This window comes from Pavona decussata, unplaced genomic scaffold (genome assembly GCF_977016875.1).
Source record: "Pavona decussata unplaced genomic scaffold, jaPavDecu1.1 SCAFFOLD_51, whole genome shotgun sequence".
Taxonomy (NCBI): domain Eukaryota; kingdom Metazoa; phylum Cnidaria; class Anthozoa; order Scleractinia; family Agariciidae; genus Pavona; species Pavona decussata.
Window position 1 is genome coordinate 2,022,675 of NW_028145473.1, and position 17,673 is coordinate 2,040,347.

General features: G+C 34.0%; 1 protein-coding gene across 3 annotated transcripts in view; it reads left to right on the top strand.

Annotated features, from left to right (window-relative positions):
* The window catches only part of LOC146481036 (uncharacterized), a 175,559-nt gene that overhangs the window by 67,164 nt on the left and 90,722 nt on the right, over window positions 1–17,673 (top strand). For all 3 annotated transcript variants that reach the window (XR_014864522.1, XR_014864521.1, XM_085108740.1), the window contains exon 8: window positions 16,874–17,636. Coding sequence is in view for 1 of the 3 variants with exons in the window: in XM_085108740.1 (XP_084964866.1) it covers window positions 16,874–17,636 (763 nt within the window). In the remaining 2 variants the exon portion in view is untranslated. The remainder of the gene's footprint in view (window positions 1–16,873; window positions 17,637–17,673) is intronic.

The following is a 17,673-nucleotide window of genomic DNA, read 5'->3' on the forward strand; positions in this document are numbered from 1 at the left end:
GTGAAGAGTGTAGAATGAATGTTAATGCTATTTCGAATAACATGGAAAAATATATGGCTGTTATGTTGGGGAATAGTTTAGTGTTTATAGATAGTTTTCAATTCATGAGTCAATCACTTGCGAATCTTGTTAACAATCTTCCGAAAGAGGCTTTAAAATTCACAAGAGAGTTTTTCAAACAGGACAAATATATTAATTTAATGGTGAAGAAAGGGGTATACCCATATGATTACATGGATAGTTTTGAAAAGTTTAATGATTCTAAATTACCATCAAAAGAAGAGTTTTATAGTCAATTAAGTGATGAGCATATTTCTGATGAAGATTATGCCCATGCGAAAAAAGTTTGGGAAACCTTTAACATGAAAAATATGGGTTATTATCATGATTTATATTTACATAGTGATATCCTTTTACTGGCAGATGTATTTGAAAACTTTAGGAAGACATGTTTAGGTAATTACAAATTAGATCCATGTCACTATTTTACAAGTCCAGGTTTGAGTTGGGATGCTATGTTGAAAATGACTAACGTTAAATTAGAGCTGATGACTGATTTTGATATGTTTCAATTTATTGAAAAAGGTCTAAGAGGTGCTACCAGTTACATTGCTAATCGATATGGAAAAGCAAATGATCCCTATATGAAAGAGTACGATGAAAAAGAACCATCTTCTTATATCATGTATCTTGATGCAAATAATTTATATGGATGGGCTATGTCTCAATGTCTTCCAACTGTTGGTCTCAAATGGATGTCTCAAAATAAAATAGATCAACTTGATTTAGCGAAATATAATGAAGATTCTGAAAAGGGATTGATATTAGAAGTTGATTCAGGTTATCCAGCAATTTTACATGGTCTTCATAATGATTTTCCATTAGCACCGCAGCAAGTTTGTGTGAAAGAAGAGATGTTATCGAATTATTGTAAATCAATAAAGGATAAATATAATATTTCAATTGGGCAGGTTTATAAATTAATTCCAACATTATCTGAGAAACGGAACTATGTATTACACTATAGAAATTTAAAGTTATATATGGATCTAGGTTTAACCATTAAGAAAGTTCATAGAGTGTTAGAATTTAATCAATCACCATGGCTGAAACAATACATAGATTTCAACACTCTTAAAAGAACTAATGCCAAAAATAGTTTTGAAAAAGATTTTTTTAAACTGACGAATAATAGTGTATTTGGAAAAACAATGGAAAACCTCAGAAAAAGAGTTGATGTAAGGTTAGTCACTGATGAAAAGAAACTTGTTCAATTAACATCAAAACCAACCTTTGTCTCCAGTAAAATTTTCAACGAGAATCTTGTAGCTGTTCATAAGATTAAAGAGACATTAACCCTGAATAGACCAGCATATGTTGGGCTGTGTATTCTAGATATAAGTAAAACACTAATATATGATTTTCATTATAAATACATCAAATCCAAATACGGAAACAGAGCAAAATTATTATTTACAGACACTGATTCTCTAACGTATGAAATTCAAACAGAAGCTGCCTACAAAGATTTTTGGAATGATAAAGATAAATTTGATAACAGTGATTATCCAGCAGATAGTCCGTTTTATGATGCTAGTAATAAAAGGTAATTGGTAAGTTTAAAGATGAAGCGGCTGGCAAACCGATAACAGAATTCATTGGTTTGCGTAGTAAAATGTATTCATACACCAAAGATGATGGCACCAACAATAAAACTGCAGAAGGTATTGCAAAAAATGTGATTAAAAAAGTCATTAAACATGAGGATTACAAAAATATATTGTTCAACAACAAGCAAATGTATCATAACATGAAAACAATCAGAAGTGATTTGCATATCCTCAAGAGTTTTTCACTAATCAAAGTTTCATTATCATGTTTTGATGACAAAAGATATATTCACACTGATGGTATGAATAGTTATGCATATGGGCATTATAAAATTGCTCAATTAAATTAAACAACCCTCTGATCATATGATAATGAAATTCATTCATGATTGGATCTTATGGTAATACAATCATCATTATAATAATACATAAATTTTATTTTTAAACGGATTTATGGTTTAAAGAAATGTTACTACTATATATTATAATGAGTATAAAAATATCTGATAAAAATTATTCAATACATCCAGTTTATGATTTGTATGCCGCTTCTGATGATGGAAGTATCATAAATGTTGATAATATAATACCATCAAAAGGTGATAAAAGTGTAATGGACATATGAAATGTCTGGTTAGAAAAAATGGTCAAATGTTAAGAATATATTATGTTCATCGTTTTGTTTGGGAATGCCTTAATGGGGCAATTCCGAGAGGAAAAGTGATTGATCACATCAATGATATCAAAGATGATAATCGTTTATCCAATTTACAACTATTATCCCAAAAAGAGAATAATAAAAAAGCAGCAAAAAATCGTGATTATTCGTTTGTGGTTAATAATCATATCAATAAAAAATTCATTAAAGCCATCGATTGTAGTACCAATGAGGCGACATACTATGGTAGTATGTATGCTGTTCAACAAAATCTTGGTATTAATGCAGGGATAGTGAAAATGGTTTGTGAAGGCACTAACCACTGCAAAACTGGAATTTCAAAAAAGAATGGTATCTCTTATAAATTTGAATATGTGGACCAAGAAGATATGCCTGATGATTATATCAAATCGTCAAGAACGGGAGAAAAAAGACGGAGACTATTAACCGATGAAGAAAAGTGGTCGAATAGAGCATTTGTGTGTAGGTGTGGTCAAACCATGTTGAATAAAAATAAGAATTATCATAAACAAAATTGCATAGATTTATACTAAATCCTTAAAAGGTATCCAAGAATTAAAATTATCACTATATCCTTTCCATTTCACTAAAGCTCGTTTTTTCTTGTGATCTTTCCAGATGACTTTGTCTATTCTAAATACCTCTTGTTTTGCTTTCAATAATTCAGCTTCATAAAAACTGCCTTGTATCTCTTCATTATTGAGATCCTTCAGTTTGTAAGTGATTGGATTGGTGTATTGGATTTTATCGATAACGAACACTTCTTTGGTCCAATTTGGTGTATCACCTTTGTCAAATACCTTTCTTTTATACTTTGATATCCTGACCTTGTGTCCTACTTTTAACTTAGGTAATTTTGGTTGCCTCATATCACCATATAGGTTGAAGTAAACAGTCCCTTATTTTTCTTTTTTCTGGCTTCTGTTGGTGTCATTTTGATTGAACTGTGTTTAGACATATTATACTGTTTCAACAACATGGGTAATATATCCAGATACATTGTATTGCCTTGGGCTGTGAACTGCTTCCACATCTTGGTTTTGATTGTTCTATTCCATATTTCCACCACTGATGATTTTTCTTCATTTTCTGTTGAATAGAGTTTTATGTTGTGTTTATCGAGTAAGTCTTTCATATGTTTGTTGTAGAACTCTGTGCCTTTGTCAGTCCATAGATACTCTGGTTTATCCCCTTCTTTGAAAATCTGTTGGAATGCTTTGGTATTATTTCACCTTTCTTATCTTTTAACGGAACAATCCAGCCGTATTTACTGAAGATATCTATAACCACGAGAAGATACTTATAACCTTTATTCCATTTACTTAACTGCTGCATTTCAACAAGATCAGCTGCCCATATTTCATCAACATGATTAACAATAACACGCCGTCGAGTAAAGTTACGCTTTATGGGTTTATGCAGCTCATCAGCTAATGTTTCTTGCAAGTTTTTACTCGACGGCTTTTGGGGTTTTTTGAAGCTCCAAGTCCAAGCTTTTTCTTTGTGGATATTGCAGCTTGAGCTAAGGTTGTCCCCCAAGGTCTTTCACGATAAGGTATCTCAGATATTCTTTGAAGCATTATATAATCAGCTGCATGTTTATCGGATAATGATCGAGCATTACTATAATCTATATCATGTTGTTGGCAAATGGCATCTAGTTTATTTATCGGTTCTCGATACTTGGGGTCATCTGATGCTAATCTCTCTTCTAATTTTGTTCCAGGGCCACAATAATTGTATTTTTTTCCGTTAGGAGTCCTCATATGTAATTCTCCAAGCTTGGATAATTGTTTTTGTAGATCGAAACCACTCCCATTGAGATCCTTTCTATCCGTGACATATCTTTTATTAGGACGTACTTTGGTAGATAATTGATCAAGCATTTCAGAACCTGTCTTCTTTATAAAAGGAGTAGCTTTTTCCAAAGCATAATCAAGAGCCTTCTTTTGTAGCTTGGGATTTCTCAATGCTACAGAACCATAATATCTACCAATTTCTACAGCCTTTTTACCCAACCATGGGATACCATGTTGAATTAACATATCAGTACCAGTTGATGCTATTGTATCCATTATGCCCGCCCCTTTGTGCGGGCTGTTCCGTTTCCCTGATTTTGTTTAACGAATTTGTTTTTTTTTTATTCCACATTCTGCACAAGAGCAAAAAGACATTAATCTATTATTTTTTGTTCGGAAATAACCAGAAGGTTCAACACATTAATAATAATAATAATAATAATAATAATAATAATAATAATAACAATAATAATAATATAATATATAATTAAGCATTACACTAAGTCTCAATGCTTTACAACTCTATAAAAATGCCAATTACAAATGTGAGAAAAATACATATATATATAAAAGAAACTTCATAGTCACATTAAAAAACCTACTCTAATTGATAAAATTTACGAAATAAATATGTCTTAACTGAAGATTTAAAAGAGTTCAATGTCTCGGACTTCTTTATTTGAAGCGGCAAGGAGTTCCAAGCATTGGCAGCATAGACAGAGAAGGCTCTCGCTCCATATGTCTTGGTGTTATAGCGAGGAGTAGCTAAGAGCCTTTGGTCAGCAGATCTTAATGGGCGTGATGGTAGATATGGGCAAAAGAGTTCAGATATGTAATCTGGAGCCAGATTATTAAGCGCTTTGTATGTAAGAACTAGGATTTTGAAATCAATTCTGGCCTTGACTGGAAGCCAGTGCAGTCTTTGAAGAACCGGAGTTATTTGTTCACATTTCTTAGACCTATTAACTAATCTAGCAGCAGTGTTCTGAACAGACTGTAATTTGGACAATTCGGAATCAGGGAGACCAGCAAGTAAGCTGTTACACGAGTCCAATTTAGATGTAATAAAAGCATGGACAAGTTTTTCCGTGGTAGACTGGTCAAGGTACTTTCGAAGTCGGCCAATATTTCGAATGGACAAAAAAGCGTTCTTGCATATGTTATTGACATGCTTAGTCATCTGCAGGTGCGAGTCAATGATAACTCCTAGGTCACGGGCATCGGGGGTAGGCTGGATGGTAAAACCATTGATGTTAAGTCCAGGTATAGGATTGGGAGTTGCAAACCGAGAAGACAGATGAAGGACTTCAGTTTGTTTTTTCTGTTTGACACAATACGATTTTACCATTTATACATATATATTACACAATATTTTTGAAATAATTTATTATGAATTCATGATTATCACTATCAGTAGTATTCAAATGTAAATTGGTATTATGAATTGTTTCTGGAATAGATTTACCTTTTTGACGTTCAATTAAATAATACAGGCACCAGTATCCACATAGTACAGAATCTTTATCTTGAATTTCATCTGATGAATAAATCAAAGGTTTACCACTTGTTGAAAGATATTTTTCAACTTTTTTAGGCATGGGCAATCCAAAACTGTCAAAATATTCAGCATATTTGTTTCCATTTCGATATGCAATCCAATGTGTGCCTGATCCGATATAATCATCAAGATTTATGATTCCCACTTCATTGTTTATCATGGATGTTGGTAATTTATCTTTGCTGAAAACTCCTCTAAAATATTTGATACCTGATTGACTTTTTGTGGGTTGAATAACAATCTGTCCTCCAGTATGAATTGCATTGACTATCTGTTTTTTTTGTTCATTTGTCAACCAATCTTTGTACTTTATCAATTGATCGACTTTATTTTGTGGAATTAAGAACCCACCAACCTGTCCTTTTCTGAATATCTTATCAACACCAAGACTGGCAAGACCAGATAATGCTCCAGTAGCCAGTGGACCAGCAGCTTTTGTAGCTGGACTTGTTACAGCTGGAAGTGCCCTCGCACCAAGACTGAATAATGATGACCATAGGCTCCCTCCTATTTGGACTGCTTTTCGTATCTGTGTTTTTGATAATTTAATGTCAGAACCGGTGCCATTTTTCATTGATTTTTGTAATCTATTTATTTGTGTTTTGGTTAACTTAAGTTGGTCAGGCCCATTTAGTTCATCATGTGATAATGTGATTGTTATTGCCGAATTATTTCTCAATGCTTTTGCTAATTTTTGTTTTTGTCCTTGAGATAATTTCACCCCATGTGAATGATAGTTTGTCATATCTTATATATGATATGTGTAGATAATTTTGATATTAGCGAAATAGTAATTTCCCATCTTTCTGCACAACCTCAGCATCTTGTTCGTATAAAGTAAGGGCATAAAGCGAGTAGTTTGCGTTTGTAGCACCTGATAGTTGATAATGAAATACCAATTTCGTTGTTCCATCTCTAATATCCGTCTTTTGTTTTGTTGGATCAAAGTATAAAAACCCGAATAATGATTTGAAATTAGATGTGTTCAAAAGTGTACCTTGTCTATATTCGTTGTTTGCATGAACATACTTAAGTACATCTCGGTAAACACGTGTCATATCAGTTGATGGGTTGTAGTGTACATCAGGATATTCATTTCCATTTGCAACAACCAGATGAGCAGATGATAGTGCTCGATCATTAGCAACATTGAATGTGTTGTACAAGAAAGGATTAGTCGTTTGTGCACCAATATCTTGGTCGTTCGATGCCAGTTGAGATTGTAAACGGCCAGATCGTAGTCTAGTACTGTTTGATCGTTCGATGTTTTCACGGAGATAGGCCCACTTATGTGGTTTCATAAACTGATCAATGTATAATGACTGTCCTTCTGAATTTATTCTTGGCACAACCAGTTGCATCCTCATTATCATAACACGGCAGGCAGCCCCAGCTTGCCAAATAAGATTATTATCTGATTCAATTTGTAGATTTATTTCCAATCTTGTTGAAGGAAGAAGTTCATCTCGTAGTGCCGCAAAAAATGAAAAACGGTTCAGTGATATTTCCGTGGGAACATCGGCTGAAAGACCGAGGGTTGCTTTTCTTGCAGCAAATCCTTTATTGTAATTTGCCTCAGCAGGTCTTTCTTCAGCGTGTCGGGTTGTATCCAAATAAAAAAACTCATTTGTTGCAGTTGATTGAGCGTATTCTTGACTGTATTCTAACAAATTTTTGATATTAACAGCTTGATTTGCATTGTTACAGTCATAAACTTTCCGACCATTTAGTTTAACATCTAAGTTGTTGATGAATGAATGGGATCCATTAACAATCCCATTTTGATCCTCAGCCGCAATATTAGCGTTAGCCATTGTTTGTACTTTGAAGGTCATTGAGATTCTAGCATTGTACCAGTCGAAAGGTGTTACCCCACCTGTGTTGTCAACCACAAACCTGTATCCAGTCTTCTTTTGAGAATTGTTATTTGCAGGGGCTGTAGTATTGAGCGGTGTTTCAAGTTCGAAAAAAACATCTTCATAACGTTCTAAATATTTTGGATTCCTAAATGATTTCATTATACTATTATATTACACAATATTTATGATTTGAAAATTCATAAATAATTGTATCCACACAATTTTTTATTGTTTTACACAATTTTCCTCCTTCTCATTTTCCCACCAGATATTATCTGATTTACTCGATCTGCTATTTCCATATCAGAAAGTTGTTTTGCCACCATTGGTTTAGACACACTAGTGGGACACGTGATTGGAGGTTGTTTTTTGCTCAATAACTGAACTATCTTATCTCCGGCTTTATTACCAATATGTTCTCCAGTTTTTGTAACAACCTTTTCAGCTGCTGTTTTAACTCCTTTTTTTAGCTAATTCTTTGGTTGTTTTTCCAAATATTTTTGATGCAATTGATTGGAATATATTCCCCCCAACAATTGATTCATCATAAATATGCTTTCTAACATAACAACCCAATTCTGGGTCAAATCTTCTTTTGAATTCACTTTGTCGCATTATACAATTGCATTACACAATATTATGAACTAGAACGAAGAATCAAACTCATGAACCAATCGATGTTGTTTAAATCAATTGACCGGTTTAATGCATCCGTTACCGTTATTCTCATCTTGGATGTGATATTTTTTGACACTGGACTGAATAAAGCTCTTTTTGGTTTAAAAGTGAATGGAAATGATCTACTTAAATTATCTGTTGGGATCATTATTAATGTATTTGTTAATACTCCATCGCTAATACTGTCAGTTATAAGATCACAATTTATGTTTATGACGTCAATACTATTGGTTATATTTGGAAGTTTTTTGCTATATTCAGTAGCAGTAATTATTTTGGGTTCGAAACTGATCAGATCACCGAATTTTGAATTGCATATATCTAATGTCCATTTGTTTCCAAGTTCAACAACGACGTGATAACTTGATTCAACGAAATACAGTTTGACAGCTATGCCATTGGCTGGTTTATCATCATTTTGTTCAATGGCTTGTGTAATATAATCATTGAGATCATCATAACTGCACATACCATCAACAAATGTGATTGTTTCCCAATTGGCTCCACTATCTTTGGAGTATTTGATTCTATTATTGTTGTTTTCATTATTGATATTATGCCAGGAATAAGTTATTGACACACGATTGACTGCTAGTTCATGTTTCATATCACTGTCAAGATGAATTGGTGGATTAAACTTGATTGAAAAGTCTTCAGGCCGACTCCTTCCTATTTTTTGACGATTAACGGATGATATCTTTATTTCTCGTTCTTGCATATATATCATTATAATACATAATTGTTCAACAGCTCAATGAGTTGTTTATTGGAAATCGAACCTAGTTGATTCAATTTATGGGCTATCTGTGAAAATTCATTTTTAGCTCCATTATTCCCAGCCAGGATACTTCCTCCAAGTAATTCCATTCTGTCAAGTAGGTCATTTATATTATTGAAATAGACAACTCCTGATCCTATTTTTTTTGAACTTATTACTGGTTTTATGGATTGGAATCTCACTCAGTTGGTTTAATTCATTAAAAACCATTTTGGCTATATCACTGTATTTCTTTTTCGAATTGAATCTCTTTGTGAGGAGATCAATGGTGTCAAAATCAACCTTCTTATCAAGCACTTTTTGATCGTCTTTAGTTGCAACAAGTCTCAACTGTCCCATCAATTTGGGGATATCAATCATGAGGCCGCCATACTGGCCATATTGATTTATCTTATATGCGTTCCGTTTTGGTTGTGTATGCAAGCCTTTTCCTTTGAGGGTTTTGAGGCCTTCTGGGATGAGTTGAATTCTTTTTTTGTATTTTTTAACCGCCTCCATATTCATGTTTAACATATCGATTTTAGCTTCATTTGTGATTTTACTTTTACCACTTGATAAAACACCTTTTTGTCTACCAATTTCCTTTATCATTTTCCCAACCTTATTATCATAATCCTTAAAAACAAGCGAACCACCCTTAATACGTTCTAATAGTGAACTAGGTGGAATTAATTCATATTCCATTATTATCTCAATTTCATCATCATTGAATCCTTTGTCCAGATTTGCTTCATATGATGATGTCACCATAGTTGGTTTGTAACCAATCGGTAGTTTTGTTGCTTGTTGTGGTTGTTTTGGTTGTGGTGGTTGAATTGCCGACATCTCAATGTACTCCAGTCCTGATGTTATAGCTTTTTGGTTTTCCTGCAGCTGCTTGATCAATTTGTCTTGTTTGGCATCAATTGTTTGTTTTGTCTCTTCCTGAGCTTTAATTATTGGTTTGAACGTTTCTGATAAACCCTGTTGTAAATCTTGTTTATTATGCTTGTACTCCTTCAACGTGTCTCTTACCTCTTTAGTAAGGATTCCGGTCTTAATCTTGGCTTCAGATATGACAATGAAAATGAAAACAATAATTTCAAACGGCTGTATGGATTCATACCAAATGATACATTTCGGATGCTTATCTGTGTTAATTCTGGTTCGGGGAAGACTAATCTTCTTTATCACATGCTTATTAGACCCTTATCATACTGTGACCAGATACATCTTTATGCAAAAAATCTTGAACAACCAAAGTATAAAGATATGATTCAAAAGCTGAATGATGTATCAAACAGTGTTGGTTATGATGTGATAGTTTATAGCAATGATCAGATAGTCCCCGTTGAGAGTTTAATGGATGATGAATCACAAAAGATTGTCGTATTCGATGACTTTATTTGCGATAAAAACCAAAAACCATTAATTGACTATTTCATAAGAGGCCGGCATTAAAACTGCTCTGTTATTTACCTTAGTCAATCATTTTATAAGACGCCAAAGGACATCAGGTTGATCTGTTCACATTTCTGTGTCTACGACTTCCCAAGCAATAATGAACAGAGTCTGATATCCCGTGAATTGGGAGTTGATAAGGGGATATATATTAAAGCCACCAAAAAACCATATTCTTTTCTCTATGTGGGCAGACCTCTGAAGGCGGTAAAAAGAAACTTTTATGGAACTATTTGACAGAGTTCAATACAATCTAATCAATCAGTAAAATGGGAATTTTTAATGATTTTAAAACAACTCATGCAGCAGGTTCTAGAAGGAGAGGACAACAAGGACCTTAGGGTATTGGTTTCAAACTAACATCTGCTGGTGATTATGATCTGCAAAATGAAAAATTAACAAATGTTGAACAGGGAACTGATCCTAATGATGCTGTTATAAAGAGTCAGATTCAATTGTTGGATGGAGCACAATCAGGTACAGTCGTCAATAATAAAGCAGTAATTTACAGCAATACCGGCAGCGTTCATACCAACAGCATATATTTACAAGATACACCAGACGGTGCTGGTAGCTCCAATGATGTTCGATTAATGACTGAGCATCAGTCTTATGAAAACATTCATCTTAATATACCAGATTTGAAAAACTTTGATGGCCATGGTGGACGAGCTAAAAGCGAAATAATGGTTACATCAACAGAACAACATATTACCGGACGGAAAACATTTTTTGATATTAATGTTTTAAAACCTGATAATGACGATCAAGCAGCGAATAAAAAGTACGTTGATGATTCTGTTAAAAAAAATACCATCACCTGATTTATCAGGTTATTTGGAAAAGAATGGATCATCACCAATGACTGGTAACCTTGATATGGGTAATAAACAAATCACCAATCTTGGTGCTAATATACAAGATACCTATGATGTTGTCAATTTGGGTTTTTGTGATACTAAATACCAACAAAAAGTTTCAAACAGTGATCTTGATATGGATCAACATCGGATAAAAGATATGGCACAACCAACTGATGATAATGATGCTGTTAATAAATACTACGTTGATCATAACTTTCTTAACCGTCTAAATCCTGCTGCAATGGGTGGTGATCTAGACATGCGTGGTCATGTAATTAAATTTCTGAAATCATCGAAAGATCCATCAGCTGCTGCTCGGGTGTCCGAGCTGAATCTCAAAGCTGATAAAAACTATGTTGACGATCGAGATACCAATGTTATCAATACTGTTTCAACTTTGGTTAATACCAATTTGAACACCACCCTGAGAAGAGATGGGACCAATTCAATGACTGCTGATTTAAATTTGGATGATCATAAGTTGATAAATGTTAAAGAGCCAACCAATGATAAAGACGGTGTAAATAAAAAGTATTTTGAAGATAAACTTGCTGAATCACATTTGATTAGTAGTCACAAAACAAACGAATTGTAATACCTGTACGATACAGATGAATCAGTTTCGGAGTATAATATTATGGTAAATGGGTTCGAAGAAAACTTTAGAGAATCCGCTCACCAAAATAAGAAAGCATATTCTATCACAATGACTAAGGACACTGATGGATCTAATGATTATCGAAGCGGTATCTCATTCAACATTTATCCATTACCCATTGGCACCTACACAATGATATTCGAATACTATTGGCCTGAATCCACCAATGTACCATTGTCAACTCAGGGAACAACTGTCTATATTCACAAACAGGTCTATCGAGCATTCGACACATATGGCAAACTGCTTGTTCAGATTAATAACAACAGTAAAACTACACCTGATCGTATAACATTAGTCATCCATGGCAGAGCTGTAGTTCAAAATCCAGAAGGATACTTGGTTATTTATGGAATCAAAGGATGGAGTGACAGTGTTGATCCTAAGGTTTATGATGGGTCAAAAAATGAAATGTTTGATTTTGAAAATAACTGGATGAAGATGCAAGTGGATATTAATATGAATGGCAAACATATCAGAAATTTACCTATTCCATTAAGCCCTACTGACGCAACCACAAAACAATACGTTGATTATAAATGTCCCAAATAGAAATGTAAATGGAAATTGGGATTTTAAAAATGGACGATTGATGAATGTCTCGAAACCAATAGATGTTAAAGATGCTGTCAATGGGGAATACTTTTTAGAAGTACTTCGTTCTGACACAATGCCAATACCTTACATTGGCTATATTGATACAGATCGTCTTTTCAAAATTTTTGGTTACACTCTCAAAATGGATTTCAAAATTCATATCATCCAAATAAAAATAATCCCAAAAAAATCTCTAACTGGAAATGATACTATTAGAATTAATACAAATATTTCACGTGGCCAACTCGATCATAATTACAATTTCGCTTATTCAACTGATAAGCCCGTTAAAATTGATATCAATCAAACGCTGACAAATTTCAATCACATAAAAATGGATAGAGTAACTGGTTCAGGTTTTATAATCACTTTCAGAATAGCATAAAATATAAACTAAACATATTATATAATACCATACGTTGAAGATCATGATGGAAACCATATATTTGATGAAAATGGTAATACATAATTTTGTGTAACAATAATTATAAAAGACTATGATTGATGTAACAGAGTTTAACCACATCAGAAACACATTAACATCTAACCAAATCGATGAATTAAAATCTTATTACCGTACCTACCATAAAAAATGTGGACTTTTAAAAAAGCTTATAAAAAGTTTAAAAAAAGAAAATTAATTGGAAATATTTTAACTGGAATATTTGCAACTGGTGGAATATCAAGTAGTATATTTACATCTGGTATATCATTAATAGTAACAGCTACAGTTGCATATATTATACAAACATATATGCAACATAAAAATTTTGATAGAAAAGAATATTAATATCATTATGCCTACCAAAGATATGGTCACTTGTTAATATCCATAAAAGAAATCCTTAGAAGTGGTGAATTCGATGATGATCTCCTGAAAAAAGTACAACATGCTGATGATTATATTTTAGACAACACGCCGATTGTCGATAAACAAGCAAGGATGTATGATAAGTTATTTTACTAACCTATTTCACCACCAATTGAATCCAATATATGGTTCCAATATTCTTTATAGTCTGCTAATGTTCTGTCACTCTTAATACAAACCAGCGGACTATGTTCTTATCCCATTTTGTCTAAAATTTGTTCCAATAAATGTTTCACACTGATAATACGTTTCCTTTTCCCGTTAATACGGGGGAGAATTTTATTTATTTCGGCGACACATATCATTGATGCTGTCAGTAAATAATTAATAGTATTCTCAAGATGATATTTTCGATTGTAGACGCTCTTTATACGCATACGGTAAAGATTCTCTCGGAAATCAACATATTCGTTTACGACTTTATAGCCAGCAACTTGCCCGCATTTCTTACAAACTGAATAACCTCTATCAGCAATAATATCTTGATTATCACAGCATCGTTCGTGTTCGTTCGACTAACGATTTTCAAACTGCTCATGACAGAAAGGACAAGACTCTCTAAAATCCTTGAAACCTTCATGTATTTCCAAATCACAATTCATTCTACTATAAATATATTGTTGTACACAATATTGTTTAATACGCGTAAGAAAAAAGAAGCCTTTGTTCAGTTGATATCATTTACATATGGCTCCAAATATCTCTCTCCTTTTCACAGATTGACTGTATAGTTTTAAAAGTCTTATTAAAAAAGTTTTGTGGTAATTCACATTTTAAAAGTCGTGGATATTGCGACGTAAGCTTGTAAAATTTCATTAAAAAGAGAGCGTGTGTTCTTGACATGTTGATGGTGTTGCAAAGGATTGCATTAAATGATGGACCACACACTTCCTTTAGACTTGAAAGAATATCTCCTTGGACAGCAGAATAAAACAAGATAGCTCTGTTCGCGTTTCCAATAGTGTTTGTCAACAAATTCAAAGTTTTCACACACTGTTCTAGTGTTTCCCTTTTGATTTCAACACTGTGATAACACATCCTTCTCGAGTTGTTAACTGAAGACTTCAACGCGTATTCGACAGCATCATATTGTTTACTTTCTGGCGTGGGTTTTGAGGATTGAGAAATCTCGAGAAATTTTTCCAAGATTTGTGCCTTTTCCATTTCCACAAAATCTTTAGCATCTGGGAAATTTAAAACCATTCTTTGCGTGAAACCTTCAAGATGGTTCGCAAATTCTGTAACTCTCTTCCTGTTCATTTTTGAAATAGACTATGGTAAATCTTCGTCGTTGTGGATGTAAGATGCATAATACAATTTCTGATTGGCTGAAAAAATCATACGACTGTCTCATGACATTGAACACAATGGACTAAATTTAGATGCAAGCGGGAAAGTCCCACTGCGTTGCATCATTTCCGAAAAAGTGAAACCATGCTGTATACGGATACACAATATTTTCTGAAATGGTTTAAAGAGATATCACTAAATAATATTATAAAGAAATGGAAAATAAATATATCATAAAATTTCCAACCAAAACCAAACAACATATAAAAATGGTTATAAAAAACAGTGAATTTTTTCAACCTTATGAAATTAATCGTTTCTTATTCAATAAAGAATTGATCAATTTAACACGTTGTTGAATTTGTAGAAAACGAAATACTTATCGGCAATTTTTTTACCAAAATAAAATTCATTCAGTATGTAAAAAATGTTTTAATGAAAAAAATATTAAAACAATCGATCTCATATATTTTGGGCGTCCAGTTGAATTAATTGAAAATGATACTTGTGATAGTAATGTTGAAATTGTGACAAATTTCTATTCTGTTATTTTCAGAAATCATTATGGAGGCATTTCTATCTATGGATGGACTCATGATTTTTTGTGTTTTGATACATGCAAACGATGCTATATGATATAATTCAACGGTGGTTAACCATCAAACGAAGTCATTATTGAGCAGCTCCATCGTCGCTCTGCCTGAGCCATATGATGATAATTCGATGGTTAATTACGCGGAAAATTATTAGCGTAATTTCATGGTAAATTTGTTAGCGCAATTTCTTTAACCGGTTTTAACCAGTTTTTTCAGGAAATTGCACTGTTCCAGTTTGCTTCACGGATGTAATACTTTTGCTATTTGTGGGCTTGTTTTGGCTATGTTTTGACTCGAAAATAGCTCTAAAATACAGCGCAATTTTATGGAAAAAGCGCTTATACCCTCATATCCTATACTACTTTTTAATAAGCTTACATTAAAGTTCCAAGCCGATCTTGAGAAATAAGCTTACATTCTGGGCTTTCGCGATGACAGTCGTGAAACACTGCGTGGCTTCTAGTTTCTTCAGAACTGAACAAGAAACGAAATTGAAATCTACTATTTTGTCGACGTACAATATCTTCCTGAGACGACGAAAACCATAATCGTTCGCTACATTACCAATCATATTCTTCACCACATTCACTCGCTGGTAAAATCTCAGCTCAGCTGAGAACATGTCGCTCGCAATTTCAATCCTAACGGCTCTACTAACCTAAAACAAAGCTGGCACCTCATTCCAGCGGTCTTGATTAATCGTAGTGTTCAAACTTCGGACTACCGCAAAAGAACATGCTAACAGTAAATAAACAATAACTAACTACGACTACGTTTTCCACCGCCGAGTCGCCACGGATGAATCCTTCGCATTTCGCGCATGCTCGTTACGGTTTTCGAATGATTGACAGATTTCTTTACTGGGGCGATCATGTCTGTCCAAAAGCGGCAAGATCAAAGGTATCTGCCAAGCCCCCCCCCCCCCGATTGACCATATTTGATAGGTCAATGGGCTTATGAATTATTAATGTTTTTGAAGTGGAAAAATAAATGAAGCCGCTTGTTAAGCTTTTACTTTTTTGTACGTATAAACAGATTGTAACTGTGGGTATCTATTCAAAGTTGCATGCTTGCATCAATAAGAACATCCCCCGTTGACGCGTCCAGACGTCTTCTTTTCTTGTGAAAGCCTACAGCTTATGAGCCAGTTTTGTTGTTCATGATTCCGTAAATCATATGTTCTTCTTTGTTCGTTATGACAGCGGGATTGAGTGATCTCCGATGAACGTTGCTGTACCTTATTCTCCGTTTCAAATATTTACGTGTAACGGCGATAAGAAGCTTTCATAAATGAATGCCTTTGTGCAAAAACTCCCTCGAACATATTCAGCGATGAAACTTAATGTTCTTGAAACAGTAATCCAAGAAGGAATGAAAATAGAAACAACAATGTTTTGTCTGCGGTAACGCAACTTCACTTACGATTGTTGTTGGTAGCAAACATGAGAAGTGCATTTCAAAGTAAATGCAGATTTGGTCATTTGATAAAATTCTTCCATGTAGATTTTGACATGTAGTTCCCAAATTTCCAAGAAATTTTGGCACCGATGGAATCAAATTGAGCGAAAATTGACTGCAAAAAAATTTTTTTTTCTAGGTTATCAAGAATGAAGACGATGTAAAGAAGACATATAGTTCTTTGCCGGAAAAGACAATGCAAATAAAAACAGAAGAAAAAAGACGTCCTGATGATGTCCTCAATGTTGATCTAACAAGAACAGTTGTAGAGCGTGAATCAATGAATGATACGTCTTTGCCACCCGATGATGTCACAGAACACGCTAATGAGTGTTTGAAAAACATGCTTCTTCTGAGAGGCCGACAAGCTGTCACAGAAGTGAATGAGCCACAATCGATTGCAACAGTAGATTTGTGGGATTTTGCAGGACAGCACCTCTACTATGCATCCCATCCTGTATTTTTGTCACCACGAGGAGTGTATGTCCTGGTACACAACCTCAGCAAGCCGCTTAACGCTCTTGCTAAACCCTGTGTTAGACAAGGGATCCATGATGTTCGTTTGGAAAATCCAACTGGTGAAACAAATTTGGAGAACTTGCTATCGTGGCTTGTTACAGTTCATCGTATCACACCAACAGGAGAAAGAATGGTTGACAACACCGACGGGAAGCTGTGTTATCTTCGTCCTCCAGTGTTGATTGTAGGTACACACGCTGACAAACCATTTGAGGAGACTAAGACTATGACAACTCAGATACAGGAGAAATTGTTTGGAACGGAATACGACAAACATGTAATTCGGCCACTCTTTACCGTTGATAACACACAAAGTAAGAAATCACTATTACACCAGATCAAGACACTCTTTCAACAGAAACCACGAGGAAGGCAACAAGCAGGTAAAGCCTTTTAAACTAATTATATGTGTTTGTTTAA